Source organism: Pogona vitticeps, chromosome 13 (assembly GCF_051106095.1).
Source record: "Pogona vitticeps strain Pit_001003342236 chromosome 13, PviZW2.1, whole genome shotgun sequence".
In the NCBI taxonomy this organism is placed as follows: domain Eukaryota; kingdom Metazoa; phylum Chordata; class Lepidosauria; order Squamata; family Agamidae; genus Pogona; species Pogona vitticeps.
Genome location: NC_135795.1, coordinates 14,665,582 through 14,682,258, shown reverse-complemented (window position 1 = coordinate 14,682,258; position 16,677 = coordinate 14,665,582). Strand labels below are relative to the sequence as shown.

The 16,677-nt window shown below is 45.0% G+C and overlaps 1 protein-coding gene across 2 annotated transcripts in view; it reads left to right on the top strand.

The window, feature by feature from the left end:
* LOC110090498 (BOS complex subunit NOMO1) overlaps positions 1-16,677 on the top strand; it is a 120,448-nt gene that overhangs the window by 84,632 nt on the left and 19,139 nt on the right. For both annotated transcript variants that reach the window (XM_072982716.2, XM_072982717.2), the window contains exons 23-26: positions 57-170; positions 6,227-6,354; positions 6,617-6,758; positions 10,434-10,517. In XM_072982716.2, the coding sequence (XP_072838817.2) occupies positions 57-170; positions 6,227-6,354; positions 6,617-6,758; positions 10,434-10,517 (468 nt within the window). The remainder of the gene's footprint in view (positions 1-56; positions 171-6,226; positions 6,355-6,616; positions 6,759-10,433; positions 10,518-16,677) is intronic.

The following is a 16,677-nucleotide window of genomic DNA, read 5'->3' as shown; positions in this document are numbered from 1 at the left end:
CTCTATGCCATTTAAAATACATTTGCTTCATGCTGCTGTTTTATTTTTTTTAACAGATCCAATCTGAAGATGACCACCCTCTTGCTGGGGTCCTCCTCTCCCTGAGTGGGGGAGTGTTCCGCTCAAACCTCCTGACTCAAGACAATGGCATGCTGACTTTTTCTAATCTGGTACAGTAGATCTCCTGTTTGCAGCTGTCTGCACATTTGTGAAGACATAACTGTTGTCAGAATATACAAAAATGGACAAAAGTTAGACTATGATCCTGTAGATCTTTAGGCAATTTGCAGTATATCATCAAGGATTTTTGTGCACAACTGAAATCTGGTCCCCCCTCTCCCACTGTACTGTGAAAAATAAACTAGCCCAGTTTATTCTGGTATATTGGGAAGCTATAGGTACCATCTGCCAGTTTTTGTAGCATCTGGCTAGGCATGGAATTTTCAGAATTCATGTACTGCAGGCCTCAGAGGTCAGGAGGAATCCACTCAGCTATATTTCTGGGGGCTTTAGTCCAAAAACAAACAATACAGAAACAAAAAGCATGGTACAGCCCTTATTGCACTCCATTTTGTTTGCTCCTCCCCCCCCCAGACCACAAAGAGGCCTGCAAAACTAGAAGTGGACTTATGGGCATGCTCATTTTTTTAAAGCAGTTACCTTGATGTAGCCGTTGCTGGGTCCTAGGGATGAAATCTGGTCCCTGTATTTCCAGAACTGATCTGCCTCTGCTTTTAGGGAAATACTATACAGTGGTGCCCCGCTGGATGATTACCCCGCTTGACGACGAATCTGCTTAACGTAGCGATCACAAAACAATGTTTAGATGGGGGAATTTCACTTAACGCTGATCGGTTCCCTGTTTCGGGAACCGATTTTTTGCTTTACGACGATCAGCAAACAGCTGATTGTTGGGTTTCAAAATGGCTGCCGGCTGTAGAAAATGGCTCCCCGCTGTGTTAGGGACGGATTCCTCGCATTACAGGCACCAGAAAATAGCCGCCATATGGAGGATCTTCGCTTGGACAAACAGGTATTTCGCCCATTGGAACACATTGAACGGTTTTCAATGGGTTTTTAAAATTTCGCTTCATGACGATTTCGCTGGAATGAATTAACGTCAAGGGAGGCACCACTGTATACTAAATCACACCGTTGGACTGTTAAATCCATGCTGTTTAGAAGTAACTCCTAGTTCTAAGGTGGAGAAAGGTCTTTACCATTGTTTATTGTCTAATTCTTTTCTCTGTCGATGCTGGGATCTTCTGGATTTGGAGCATGTGCTCCATGTTCCAGCTTGACATGACTCCTTCCACTTCTAACGGACTGCAGCACCTGCCTAATGCCATAGGATTTGTTCCAGGGAATGCTTTCCCCCCTCCATCTAGTGGCTTTCAGGTGTATTGGGCTATAGCAAGAATGTTGGCTGCAGATTTAAGAGACGTCCTAGGTTTGAGAAAGAACTTTCTTCATGGTCTCTGTGAATGCATACTATAGGGTTTATCTGCGCTTCCGCAGAGGTTTCTGGAATATTCTAGAGCTTCAACACGTGATCGCCAGGACCGCCCCCATAATACATGTGGCCCCCACGTCCTGGTGATTGCCTTCAACTGAGCTAACTACGCTTTTGCAGGTCTGTGTATCCTCTTTGCAGGTAGCAACTACTTATACTCGACCTTCACCTGCATCTCTCAATCCTCCTCAGACTCACCAAAAGAAACATACTAAACTTCATCATTCCACAACTCATCCCATACCGTCTAAACAAATTATTGACAAACCTGCCTGTTATCCACCAGAACCTCACCCTGCCACTTCTACGCTTCTATACCATCATGTTTCTCTGACATCATCTCAACAACTCTCTGATTCGCATACCTCTGACTCTTCGCCACCACAAGAGTCCCCTCCTAATCTGTCTACACCAGACTTGGATGTAGCGGATGTTAATCCTTGCCATCGGAGGATTTTTCATCCTATTCACAACTGGTCCTTCACATAGCCAAAGCTATGGACCTTGACATCCAACAGCAGGCCCAATCTGAATCGGGTAAAGTACAGTATATGAAGACATTAACGAGGACCAAACACCACCACTCCGTTTGGGGTTCATTCCGTCTTTGCTGAAACTAATCAAACAATCATGGTCCAAACCCTCCTCGGTACCAGAAATGTTTAAGAGAGTGGAAAACTTATACAAAACTCTTGGAGATAACACTGCCTTTCTTTTGAAACATCCACCTCCAAACTCTGTCATTGTCAATGCTACCCAACACAGAGCACAAAAAAATGTTGGCACTAAGGCTCACTCCCCAAGGGCTGTTGCTACCTCTACAGCCTTCCTCCAAGGAGTATGTCTCCCGGAGATCTGCAGGGCTGCTACCTGGGCAACTCCTTCCACGTTTGCCACTCACTACCGCCTAGATGTCAGGGCTAAGACAGATGCGACATTTGGCAGGGCTGTGTTCAGTTCTTCCGTGACGTCCCTCCTCCGGTAAGTCAGCTTGTTAATCACCCTACAGTGTGCATTCACAGAGATCATGAAGAAGAAAGAGAGGTTACTTATTTGTAACTTTGGTTCTTCAAGTAGTCATCTCTGACTTCACACTTCCCACCCGTCCTCCCCTTTGTCTGTCTCACCTTTGCTGCAGCGGCAGACTGTTCTTAGGAACTGAGACAATCACCACTTGTATTAGGGGGGCAGTCCTGGCAATCGGGTGTTGAAGCTCTAGAATATTCTGGAAACCTCTGTGGAAATGCAGATTAAACCCTATAGTGTGAATTCACAGATGACCATCGGAGAACCAGAGTTACAAGCAAGTAACCTCTCTTTTTCAGCCTAAAACATTCCCATACAGGGGTTGGGGTTCATTTATGTGGCAGTGCTTCTTAGTTTCTGGGGCAATGATTTTGTTATTTCAGAGATAATTATTTTTGGGGGGGTTGCAGGGATGTAGCCTGCCAGAGTTAGCAGACAGCAGAAATAGCTCTTACACTCTCAGAACCTATCTAGAGGGTAGAGATAACGGGTAGAGGGAGGTATGGCGTTGGCACAGTGCCTACTCATGTCAGAAGAACAGTGAACAGATGTTTGAAGACTGTTCACTGTTCTGACACTGTGACCAACTGCCAAAATCGAGGTAGACAGTCCAGCTGGCCCTCCACTCTGAAGTTGGTGCTGTTGAATGCCAGGTCGGTATCCAACAAATCCCAGCTTGTACAAGATCTTATTCTGGATGAGGATGCAGACCTGGCATGTATAACTGAGACCTGGATGGGTAGGGAAGGAGGGGTCCCTTTGACCCTTTCCTGCCCTCCGGGTTATACAGTGCAGCACCAGGGCAGACTGGAGGGGCGGGGGGGGGGGGAGTTGCCATTGTTTATAGAAAATCATTAGAGTTACAAGGTGCTCCTCGGTTGTGAAGCCAGGCCTGGAGGCCCTTCATGTGTGGATTGGGGCCAGGGATGGTATTGGGATCTTGCTGGGTTACCGCGCTCCTCGCGATCCAGCCACCTCCCTACCGGAGCTGGCGGACTTCGTCTCCGCGGCACTGTTGGAGTCCCCGAGACTTCTCGTCCTGGGTGACTTCAACATCCATGCGGAGGCGGAGGTATCCGGTCCAGCTCTTGAGTTCTTGGAAACCATGGGTTTCTTGAACTTGTCTCAACATGTCAATGGCCCCACACACATGGGTGGCCATGTGCTTGATCTGATTTTTTCCATCCAATGTAGCGAGCGTGGTCTGATGGTGACTGACCTTGTGTCAGTCCCCTTGTCATGGTCAGACCATCACCTGATAAAATGTAACCTCGCAATGGCGCTCCCTCCCCGCAGGGAGCTGGGACCTATTTTAATGGTCCGCCCTTGAAGGTTACTGGATCCAATGAGATTCCAGGATACCATGAGAGGGATTCCAGCGGCACTGTCTGGCGCTCCTGTCGAAGCCCTGGTTGATGGGTGGTTCTCTGCCGCTACTACTAGCTGTTGACACGATCGCACCCAAACGCCCTCTCAGGAGCAGAGCTTGGCCAGGATCCTGGTACAATCAGGATCTATGAGCGATGAAGCGAATAAGGAGACGGCTAGAGTGCATTTGGAGAAGGAAACCGACAGATTACAACAAGATAGCTGTCACGATCGCAACTAACCGTTACCTTGCTAAGGTAAAGGCTGCTAGAAGAAAGATCTCACGTTGTTGACCGGATAAGCGAAGCTTCCAACCGGCAGGCGGAACTTTTCCGTATAGTTCGCGATCTATCCGGAATTGGTCAGGGTGAAGGGCCTCCCACTAGCATCTCACCTGACCAGTTTGCAGCGTTTTTAAATCCAAAGTGGAGGCCATCCGCCTTCTTTAAATACAATGGGTCAAGCAGAGATGTCCAGCGCTACGTCCTGCCCGGTAATTCTCGATTCTTTTCAGCCTGTAACACCAGATTTGGTAGGCAAGGCGCTTGATCGCTGTCAGGCCACCACCTCTTCTCTCGACCCTTGCCCGCCCTGGCTAATCAAAGCAGCCAGGCTGGTAACAACTGAATGGGCCACTGCAATAATTAATGGATCTCTCCAGGAGAGCCCTCAAGGAGACACTCATTAGGCCCATTAGGAAGAAACCAAATTTGGCGGCGGACGAAATTGGCAATTATAGGCCCGTTGCTAATGTTTCCTTCCTCAGCAAAGTGCTTGAGAGGATGGTGGCAGATCAGCTTCAGGCGCTCTTGGACGAAACCAATGCTCTGGACCCATTTCAGTCGGGCTTCAGGCCGCGCTATGGTACAGAGACGGCACTGGTCACACTGTTGGATGACCTGTTGAGGGAGGCCGATGGGGGCAATATGTCCTTGTTGGTCCTCCTCGACATCTCAGCCGTCTTTGATACCGCCGACCACGGTATCCTCCTGGGGAGGCTCTCCGAGTTGGGAGTCGGTGGCCTGGCACTTGCTTGGCTCCACTCCTTCCTGGAGGACCGCCCCCAGAGAGTACAGCTTGGGGAGAATGTCTCAGCCCTGTGGAATCTCAATTGTGGGGTTCCACAGGGGTCTATCATCTCCCCAATGCTGTTTAACATCTATATGAGGCTGCTGAGCGGGGTCATCGGGGTGTGGGGCATCATGTCATCAGTATGCTGATGACACACAGCTCTACATCTCCTTTACATCAACTTCAGTGGATGCCATCCGGTCCCTCCAGCGCTGCCTGGAGACTGTACTGGAATGGATGCAGTCAAATGGATTGAGGCTGAACCCGGACAAGACGGAGGTCTTGAGGGTGGGTGGCCCTTCCGTCAGCGGCGTAGGTGACTCCCTCTCCTTTGGGGGAACAACCCTTGCCGCAAAGAGTGAGGTCCGCAGCTTGGGGATACATCTGGACCCAGCGCTTACCATGGAAACCCAGGTGGCGTCCGTGGTCCGCTCCGCCTATTTTCATCTATGGCGGATTGCCCAGCTGCAGCCGTATCTTGATGGGGGGGCCCTCATTACTCTAGTCCACGCGCTCGTAATCTCGAGATTAGACCATTGTAATGCACTCTACGTGGGGCTGCCTTTGAGGTTGTTGCGGAAACTTCAGGTGGTCCAGAATGCAGCAGCCAGGCTTATTAGTGGGGTGAGAAAATATCAGCACATCTCCCCCATTCTGGCTGCACTGCACTGGTTACCTATTCGTTTCCGCATCAACTTCAAAGTATTAATGATTACATATAAAGCCCTAAATGGTTTGGGACCTCAATATTTGGCAGATCGCCTCCTCCCGCCCAGATCTACCCGAACCACCCGATATAGCCAGCAGGGACGGCTGAGGGGCCTGACGCCGAGAGAGGCCCGGAAGGAGAAAACTAGAAACCGGGCCTTGTCGGCTGTCGCCCCTCAGCTGTGGAACACACTCCCTACTGAAATCCGGCTGGCACCCTCGCTGGGTGTTTTCAAAAGCCAATTAAAAACTTGGTTATTTAAACAGGCCTACCCCCAGTCAATTACGTGATTTTCTTTTTCTTTTTCTTTTTTTTCTTTTGTGTATTACCATCTTGGAAATCTGTTGCCTAGAACTAATTGTATAATTGTATTTTATATGTTATTTTAATGTGTTTTAACTGATGTAAGCCGTCCCGAGTAGACGTTGTCTGGAGGGGCGGGGTAAAAATCAAATAAATAAATAAATAAATAAATAAATAAAAATATCTACTGCTTTTCTAGAAATAATACAGTCACTTGTTTGGTGTCTGTTTCATAGAGTCCTGGCCAGTACTACTTTAAGCCTATGATGAAGGAATTCCGTTTCGAACCCTCATCTCAGATGATTGAAGTGCAGGAAGGACAAAATCTGAAAATAACCATTGTTGGTTACAGGACAGCATACAGGTCAGTAGTTGATAAATGTTACTTTGTCCTAGGTTAGGTTTTAATTGTCATTATTTATTACATGATAAAAGTATTGTAGATTTTATTACATATATATGCCACCTTTTGCTCCACGGAGCTCAAAATGGTTTATGTTGTTCTTCTCCCCAATGATATCTTCACAAAAATCTTCTGAGCTAAGAGAGTTATGAGATAACAGATGATCCAAATGACGCTAAACTAAATGGTGTTTCTCAAGCACTCTTCTTTTCTTGTTCCTCAGCTGTTACGGAACTGTTTCTTCTTTGAATGGAGAACCTGAACAAGGGGTTTCAGTGGAAGCCATTGGGCAGGGAGAATGCAACATGTATGGAGAAGACACTGTAACCGATGAAGAGGGCAAGTTCAGGCTGCGAGGGCTGCTGGTAAGAATCTGAATGGTGACAGTGGTGGATCTTCTGTGGAGTTCCTTGCACTAAACATGGAACAGAGAACTCACAGATTATCATATCTGCTTTGTCTGCAGAAAGATCCTCTCACCTTCCTTCACCTCTGCACCTGTGACTTAGCACAAGAAACATGCAGAGCAGAATTGAAGAACTTTTTTTGGGGTCAGGGGCTGAATTGGGCGGACAGGTTGTGTATTTCTCAGTCCTGAAGTTTGCTCTACAGCTAATAAGTCTCAGGATTATATACACATTGCCCCAGATCAAGGAACCTTACCTACTCCTGTACCCCAGAATTCCTGTTGCTGTAAATTCTTTTCTGTTACCCAAGAAAAGGGGAGGACGTGAATTCATAAAGCCACCTATCCATAGCCAGAATTGTTTGCTCTAAGATCTTGTGCATTGATATGTCCTGTTCTCCTATCAGAAGGGTTCTGGTGATTGAAAACATGAAGCATGGTGAACCCCTAACTAAGTGTCACAAGAACAGACAAAATGAAACAGACTTCCAAGAGAAGCTTGTTGTTAGCCTTCAAAAATGTGAAAGGGTACTTCTTGACTGAGAACAGCTTCTTCTTTTTAACTATCTACAAAGGAACCTAGGAGAAGAATCCATACAAATAAGATTCTACAGAGGCTGTGGTTTTGCTCCAAATGCAAAATTCTAATAGTGTTTTTTAAAATTTATTGGTGCAAAAGTGGAATTAGTATCCAAATACCATGCAGTACAAGTTCACCTCTAGTCAGCACTCGTTAGGCCTCATCTTGGGCACTCTGTGTAGTTCTGGGCACCACACTTTAAAAAGGATGCTAACGAACTGGAACAATGGTTGTTCTAGGTTTTTCGGGCTCTTTGGCCGTGTTCTGAAGGTTGTTCTTCCTGACGTTTCGCCAGTCTGTGCAGTGTCTCTCATGTTCTTTGACTATGGTGTGGATGCTTCGTTTTGTGGTTCCAATATATACCTGGCCACAACTGCAAGGTATCCAGTAGTGTCCGGTAGACACTGCAGACTAAAACAACCAGAAAAATCTGCAGTAGCTGAACATGCCCTGAAACAAACTGGACATGAAATTCTATTTCAAAATATTGAAATACTGGACAACACCAGCAATCATTACGTCAGACTGCACAGGGAAGCCATTGAAATCCACAAGCACAAGCACAGTTTCAACAAAAAAGAGGAAAGTATGAAGCTCAACAAAACTTGGCTCCCAGCTATCAAACATACTACGTGCAAAAGGTCAACGAACTCTACCCACCCACAAGGACAGAGGATCACTACACACAAAAGACCAGCTAATGACACCCATCAACCACAGGAACAGATACTCTCTTCCCCTTAGCACAACAATACACCCACAACAATACACACTAATCACCCATCTACAGAAAAAGACAAAAGCCTATCTCACAGCCATAAATACTGCACTCCCAAGACAACTACACCAGAGCACAGGTTGCTGTCCTCGGAAGATGCCGGCCACAGAGACTGGCGAAACGTCAGGAAGAACAACCTTCAGAACACGGCCAAAGAGCCCGAAAAACCCACAACAACCATTAGATCCCGTCCGTGAAAGCCTTCGCGAATATATTGAACTGGAACAAGTTTAGAGGAGGGCAACAAAGATTATTGGGAGACTGATAACTAAGCTCTATGAGGAAAGATGGAAAGAACAGAGCACGTTTAGCCTAGAGAAAAGAAGACTGGGGAGATATGATAGTACTTTTCAAATACTTGAAGGAAGTAATACAGAGGAGGGGCAGAATCTGTTCTTAATCATCTCAGAGTAATAACGAGCTTAAGCCAGATTTAGGCTGAATATCAGGAAAAGCTTAACTGTTAGACCAGAACAAAAATGGAACCAGTTACCTTGGAAAGTGGCAAGCACTCCACCACTGGAGGCATTTAAGAGAAAATTGGACCACCATCGGTCAGATCTGATTCGATTTTGATTCCTGCATTGAGCAGGGGTTGGATTCGATAGTCTTATAGGTCCCTCGATTATTCTATGATTCTGTGATCTTTTTCCTAGTTGTGTGATCATACAATTAGTTACACAGTTGATGTGACCTGGATATCTATGTAGGAGAGGAGTAGTAGGGGGGAAAGGCAAATCTTCGACCATTGCCAAAATTCAGTTGAAGCTTCTTTAAATGTTAGGGGTTGTTGTTTTGTGTCAGCAGGTTGTACTCAACTAATGGTGACCCCATGAATGAATGAACTCCAGAATGTCCTGTCTTCAACAGACTTGCTCAGCTTTTGCATACTGAAGCCCGTGGCTTCCTTTAGGGAATAAATCCATCTCTTATTTGGTGTTCCTCTTTTCCTGCTGCCTTCAACCTTTCTCAGCATTATTGTCTTTTCCAGAGAATCTTGTTAAGTTAAAAGTAATTGCATCAGAGAGCTTTGTTGAGCACTATTCCAGCCTTAGTGCTTCTAATAATATTTTTATCTGAAATTCATAGAATCATAGGGTAATGGAATTGGAAGTGGTCTAAAGGCCGTGAGGTCCAACTCCCTGTTCAGTGCAGGAATCCAAATCAAAGCCAAATTATTGGCTGTAATAATTAAGGCTTGTGCCTGTCATAGTTTAAATACATTTTAAAGGACAAAATTAGGGCTAATTAATCTAGTCTTCCAAGGCAGGTATAGGATGGTTTTCTCTTGAGGAAAGGGACAGTGCATAGATATATGCCCTCTGCAGAGATGGCCCATCAAAACTAACATTTGTAGTAGATGAAACACCGATAAGATTATTTTTAAAATGCTATTACTAAAAATGAAATATATCAAAAACATTTATTTCCATTAAGAAATTAATGAATTTAACACATTAAATTGAATGTGTGATCTGCAAGCTCTTGCCAATCATATGGAGGGGTAAAGATTGTCCACCATTCGATAAGGTCTAGCGTAAGGTAAACTGTTACCAGCAGCTGTCATTGTTCTGTCTGTTATACCAAAGGATGATGGGAGGTGGGGACATTCCATCAGCTCTGCTTTATTGGGTTCCTCCTTTGAACTGTTCCTAGCTGATCATTCCAAGAAATACTATTAACTTGTAGGAGGACATGGAGGTGCCTTGTAGAAGGAGGTGCCTTGAGTTTGCTTGGTTTCTTCTCTCCTCATCTCTGTTTCCTTTTGTGTTCTTTGGATTGTGTGGCTATGGGGGGGAGGTCTTCAGTGTGGAAGGGACGGTCACTCTTGGATTGGCCTTCTCAGCCACACTAGACGCTGTTCTAAGACCTCTATTCAGAGCACGTTACCATAGCCTCTCAAGACTGAAGGATGCCTACACATGGGGGGAGGGGGGTTTGTCTCGTTTTCATGGAATGTATATAATGCATTGTCAGAGCTTTTTCTGCTAGAGTACAGTATAAAAATGCCTTAAACAAGTAAATAGTTAATTTCTCCACCTCCAGAGGCTAGTGTACCTGCATGCTAAAACACTTGAGAAGTAAGAATTAAAGCTCAAATGACAGTTTGATTTCAGAATAGAGTTAGAAAATGATGTTTGGACCAGATGAATTAATTTGATGGTATTTTGGTGAAAACCCTTCTGTGGTAGTAAGGGATTATATTTCATACTCCTTAATAGTGCTGTTTAAATGGACATCACTGAGACTTTGTATTTGCTATTGCTTTTTTAAAGCCTACTTGCGTATATCATATCCAGCTGAAAACTGAAGGCAACGATCATATTGAAAGAGCCCTTCCACAGTATTCTGCAATTGAGGTAAACTTTTTTTAATTCCTGATTTTCTGAGTCCTAATTTACTAAGAGTGTTCAGAGGATCCTTTGACCCTCTGAAGAAAAGACAAAACAGCTTAGTTGGTGAAAACAGTTTTTATTTACAAGAATTGACTGATTGTCTAGAATGAAAATAAAGAGTCACTGAAAGTCTACCAGCTTTGTTTTAAATGTATCTGTTTTTCTTGAACTGAGGCTATAAAGGTAGGCAACTGTGTCTTAAAATATTCGCGAAGGCTTTCACGGACGGGATCTAATGGTTGTTGTGGGTTTTTTGGGCTCTTTGGCCGTGTTCTGAAGGTTGTTCTTCCTGACGTTTCGCCAGTCTCTGTGGCCGGCATCTTCCGAGGACAGCAACCTGTGCTCTGGTGTAGTTGTCTTGGGAGTGCAGTATTTATGGCTGTGAGATAGGCTTTTGTCTTTTTCTGTAGATGGGTGATTAGTGTGTATTGTTGTGGGTGTATTGTTGTGCTAAGGGGAAGAGAGTATCTGTTCCTATGGTTGATGGGTGTCATTAGCTGGTCTTTTGTGTGTAGTGATCCTCTGTCCTTGTGGGTGGGTAGAGTTCGTTGACCTTTTGCACGTAGTATGTTTGATAGCTGGGAGCCAAGTTTTGTTGAGCTTCATACTTTCCTCTTTTTTGTTGAAACTGTGCTTGTGCTTGTGGATTTCAATGGCTTCCCTGTGCAGTCTGATATAATGATTGCTGGTGTTGTCCAGTATTTCAGTATTTTGAAATAGAATTTCATGTCCAGTTTGTTTCAGGGCATGTTCAGCTACTGCAGATTTTTCTGGTTGTTTTAGTCTGCAGTGTCTCTCATGTTCTTTGATTCTGGTGTGGATGCTTCGTTTTGTGGTTCCAATATATACCTGGCCACAACTGTAAGGTATCTGGTATACTCCTGCGGTGGTGAGGGGGTCCCTTCTGTCCTTTGCTGACTGTAACATTTGTTGTATTTTTGTGGTGGGCTTGAATACTGTTTGTAGGTTGTGTTTTTTCAAAAGTTTCCCCATGCGGTCCGTGACCCCTTTGATGTATGGCAGAAATACTTTATTTGTGGGTGGCTGTTTTTCCTCTTCAGTTTGGTGGTGTTTTCTTGGTTTGATGGCTCTTGTGATTTCATTTTTGGAGTAGCCATTTGCCTGTAGGGCCCAATTCAGATGGTTGAGTTCAGTGCTGAGAAACTGAGCTTCACAGTTCCGATTTGCATGGTCTACCAGTGTTTTGATTATGCCTCTTTTTTGCTGTGGGTGGCGGTTGGAGTTTTTGTGTAGGTACCTGTCTGTGTGGGTGAGTTTTCTGTAGACCTTGTGTCCCAGTCGGAGGTCAGTTTTGCGTAGGACCATGACATCTAGGAACGGGAGTTGGCCCTCTATTTCTTTTTCCATGGTGAATTGTATATTTGGGTGGATGCTGTTGAGATGGTTGAGAAATTCTTCCAATTTTTCTTCACCGTGACTCCAAATTGCAAAGCTGTCATCCACATATCGGAACCAGACTGTGGGTGCAAGGGGTGCCGAAGCCAGGGCAAGTTTTTCAAAATGCTCCATGTAGAAGTTTGCCATAACCGGGCTGAGGGGGCTGCCCATTGCCATTCCATCTGTCTGTTCATAGAATTCATTATCCCACTGGAAATAGCTGGTCGTTAGGCAGTGTTGGTCTCCTTCATGGATTGCTGCCTTGTCGTGGCGAAGGGGCTTGAGTAACTCAGAGAAGCTATGGGCTATGCCGTGCAGGGACACCCAAGACGGACAGGACATAGTGGAGAGTTCCGACTAAACGCAATCCACCTGGAGTAGGAAATGGCAAGCCACTCCAGTATCTTTGCCAAGAACGCCCCATGATCAGAAACAAAAGGCTAAAAGATATGACGCTGGAAGATGGGCCCCTCAGGTCGGAAGGCGTCCAACATGCTACTGAGGAAGAGTGGAGGACAAGTACAAGTAGCTCCAGAGCTAATGAAGTGGTTGGGCCAAAGCCGAAAGGACGCTCAGCTGTGGACGTGCCTGGAAGTGAAAGGAAAATCCAATGCTGCAAAGAAGAATACTGCATAGGAACCTGGAATGTAAGATCTATGAACGTTGGGAAGCTGGAGGTGGTCAAACAGGAGATGGCAAGAATAAACATCGACATCCTGGGCATCAGTGAACTAAAATGGACAGGAATGGGCGAATTCAGCTCAGATGATTATCATATCTACTACTGTGGGCAAGAATCCCATAGAAGGAATGGAGTAGCCCTCATAGTCAACAAAAGAGTGGGAAAAGCTGTAATGGGATACAATCTCAAAAATGATAGAATGATGTCAATACGAATCCAAGGCAGACCATTCAACATCACAATAATCCAAATTTATGCACCAACCAGCATTGCTGAGGAGACTGAAATTGAACAATTCTATGAAGATTTACAACACCTTCTAGAACTGACACCAAAGAAAGATGTTCTTCTCATTCTAGGGGACTGGAATGCTAAAGTAGGGAGCCAAGAGATAAAAGGAACAACAGGGAAGTTTGGCCTTGGAGTTCAGAATGAAGCAGGACAAAGGCTAATAGAGTTTTGTCAAGAGAATAAGCTGGTCATCACAAACACTCTTTTCCAACAACACAAGAGGCGACTCTATACATGGAAATCACCAGATGGGCAATATCGAAATCAGATTGATTATATTCTCTGCAGCCAAAGATGGAGAAGCTCTATACAGTCAGCAAAAACAAGACCTGGAGCTGACTGCGGTTCTGATCATCAGCTTCTCATAGCAAAATTCAAGCTTAGACTGAAGAGAGTAGGAAAAACCACTGGGCCACTCAGGTATAATCTAAACCAAATCCCTTATGAATACACAGTGGAAGTAAAGAACAGATTTAAGGAACTAGATTTGGTGGACAGAGTGCCTGAAGAACTTTGGATAGAGGCTCGTAACATTGTCCAGGAGGCAGCAACGAAAACCATCCCAAAGAAAAGGAAATGCAAGAAAGCAAAGTGGCTGTCCAACGAGGCCTTAGAAATAGCAGAGAGGAGAAGGGAAGCAAAATGCAAGGGAGATAGGGAAAGTTACAGAAAACTGAATGCAGACTTCCAAAGAATAGCAAGGAGAGACAAGAGGGCCTTCTTAAATGAACAATGCAAAGAAATAGAGGAAGATAACAGAAAGGGAAAGACCAGAGATCTGTTCAGGAAAATTGGAGATATTAAAGGAACATTTTGCGCAAAGATGAACATGATAAAAGACAAAAATGGGAGGGACCTAACAGAAGCAGAAGACGTCAAGAAGAGGTGGCAAGAATACACAGAGGAATTATATCAGAAAGATTTGGATATCCCGGACAACCCAGACAATGTAGTTGCTGACCTTGAGCCAGACATCCTGGAGAGCGAAGTCAAGTGGGCCTTAGAAAGCCTGGCTAACAACAAGGCCAGTGGAGGTGATGGCATTCCAGTTGAACTATTTAAAATCTTGAAAGATGATGCTGTTAAGGTGCTACATTCAATATGCCAGCAAGTTTGGAAAACTCAACGGTGGCCAGAGGATTGGAAAAGATCAGTCTACATCCCAATCCCAAAGAAAGGCAGTGCCAAAGAATGCTCCAACTACCGTACAATTGCACTCATTTCGCACGCTAGCAAGGTTATGCTCAAAATCCTCCAAGGTAGGCTTCAGCAGTATGTGGACCGAGAACTCCCAGAAGTACAAGCTGGATTCCGAAGAGGCAGAGGAACTCGAGACCAAATTGCTAACTTGCGCTGGATTATGGAGAAAGCCAGAGAGTTCCAGAAAAATATCTACTTCTGCTTCATTGACTATGCGAAAGCCTTTGACTGTGTGGACCACAGCAAACTATGGCAAGTTCTTAAAGAAATGGGAGTGCCTGACCACTTTATCTGTCTCCTGAGAAACCTATATGTGGGACAGGAAGCAACAGTTAGAACTGGTCATGGAACAACTGAGTGGTTCAAAATTGGGAAAGGAGTACGGCAAGGCTGTATATTGTCCCCCAGCTTATTTAACTTATATGCAGAATACATCATGCGGAAGGCTGGACTGGAAGAAACCCAAGCCGGAATTAAGATTGCCGGAAGAAATATCAACAACCTCCGATATGCAGATGATACCACTCTGATGGCAGAAAGTGAGGAGGAATTAAAGAACCTTGTAATGAGAGTGAAAGAGGAGAGTGCAAAAAACGGTCTGAAACTCAACATCAAAAAAACTAAGATCATGGCCACTGGTCCCATCACCTCCTGGGAAATAGAAGGGGAAGATATGGAGGCAGTGTCAAATTTTATCTTCCTGGGCTCCATGATCACTGCAGATGGAGACAGCAGCCCTGAAATTAAAAGGCGCCTTCTTCTTGGGAGGAAAGCGATGACAAATCTTGACAGCATCTTGAAAAGCAGAGACATCACCTTGCCAACAAAAGTCCGAATAGTCAAAGCTATGGTTTTTCCTGTCGTGATGTATGGAAGTGAGAGCTGGACCATAAAGAAAGCAGACCGCCGAAGAATTGATGCCTTTGAATTGTGGTGCTGGAGGAGGCTCTTGAGAATCCCCTGGACTGCAAGGAGAACAAACCTATCAGTTCTAAAGGAAATTAACCCTGAGTGCTCACTGGAAGGACAGATCCTGAAGCTGAGGCTCCAGTACTTTGGCCATCTCATGAGAAGAAAAGAGTCCTTGGAAAAAACCTTGATGTTAGGAAGGTGTGATGGCAAGAGGAGAAGGGGACGACCGAGGATGAGATGGCTGGACAGTGTCTGCGAAGCAACCAACATGAACCTGACACAACTTCGGGAGGCAGTGGAAGACAGGAGGGCCTGGCGTGCTCTGGTCCATGGGGTCACGAAGAGTCGGACACGACTAAACGACTAAACACACACACAGGCAGTGTTGGAAGAGGGCCTTGATGTCTTCTGGAAATATCTGCTGGATGAGTGTCAGGGTGTCCTTTATCGGTACCTTAATGAACAGGGATACTACATCAAAGCTGATCAGTCTGTCCCCAGGTTTGAGTTTTAGGGTGCTGATCTTGCTTATGAAATGTCTTGAGTCTTTGATGTAGGATGAGGTTTGTCCAATGTGGGTCTGTAGGAGGGTCGCTAGGTGTTTGGCTAATTCATATGTTGGGGAGCTGATGGCACTTACAATGGGTCTGAGTGGGATTGAGTCCTTGTGGATTTTGGGGAGTCCGTATAGTCTTGGTGGGAGAGCTTCTGTCTTGCAGATGCGTTGAAGGACGTTGGGATGCAGGGAGGAACTCCTGATCAGCATGTTTGTTTTGTAATTTTGTTGGTTGGGTCCCGTTTCAGTTTTCTGTAGGTGGTGAGGTCTAGAAGTTCTCTGATTTTGTCCTTTTGTCCAAAACTGTGTCTTAGTTTGTAGAATCATTACCTTAATTTCTTGTTTGAAAAGCTCCCTTTGGGCAGTACAGCAAGAAAGACCTGTGACAGCCCAGTGGTTGGGAAGGAAAAGAAAAGACAAAAAGAATTGTTTGAGGTCTGGGCCTGCCCACAGGTCTTTCTGTTTCCACAAACCACCTCCTCTCTTTGTCACTCCCACATCCCTTTTGTGCCTCTTTGCAAATTGTAAAGTCATCATTAAGCCCTTGGTTTTCTAAACTTGTCTAGCACTTAGTTAGTCAAGCAGTGTTCTATTTTTTCAGACTATGAATACTGTATAGTGTATAGCAACAATATCACTATAGAAGACGCCAGCCATGTTGGAGAGCTCCTGGTTCAAAAGAGTTGATTTTCTGTTTGTTAAATGCTTTAAGGAGATAACACATTTTGTTGGCTTAAGATGTGCTTAGATCTTTTTCTACTGAAGGCAGTGATCCATAGAGCTATTTTTAGGGACACTCAGACTCCAGTATGCTGGGTTACATTTTATGACGTGTGTGTGTGTTTCATAAGAATTCTTCTTCGTGGTCTCTGTGAATGCACACTAATGGGTTAACTCTGTGCCTGTGCAGAGATCTCCCGGAATATTCTAGAGCTTTATGCTAATCTGTGCAGGACAGCCCCCCTCCCAACTACGAGGTGCGCCCGCCCTCCAACGTACCTCAGTTCTTTTTAACCGCCACTGCATGAGGTCTCCTCCTAGAGCTACTCCTCTTTGCCGTCGCGATTCCTGGGGAAAAAAAAACA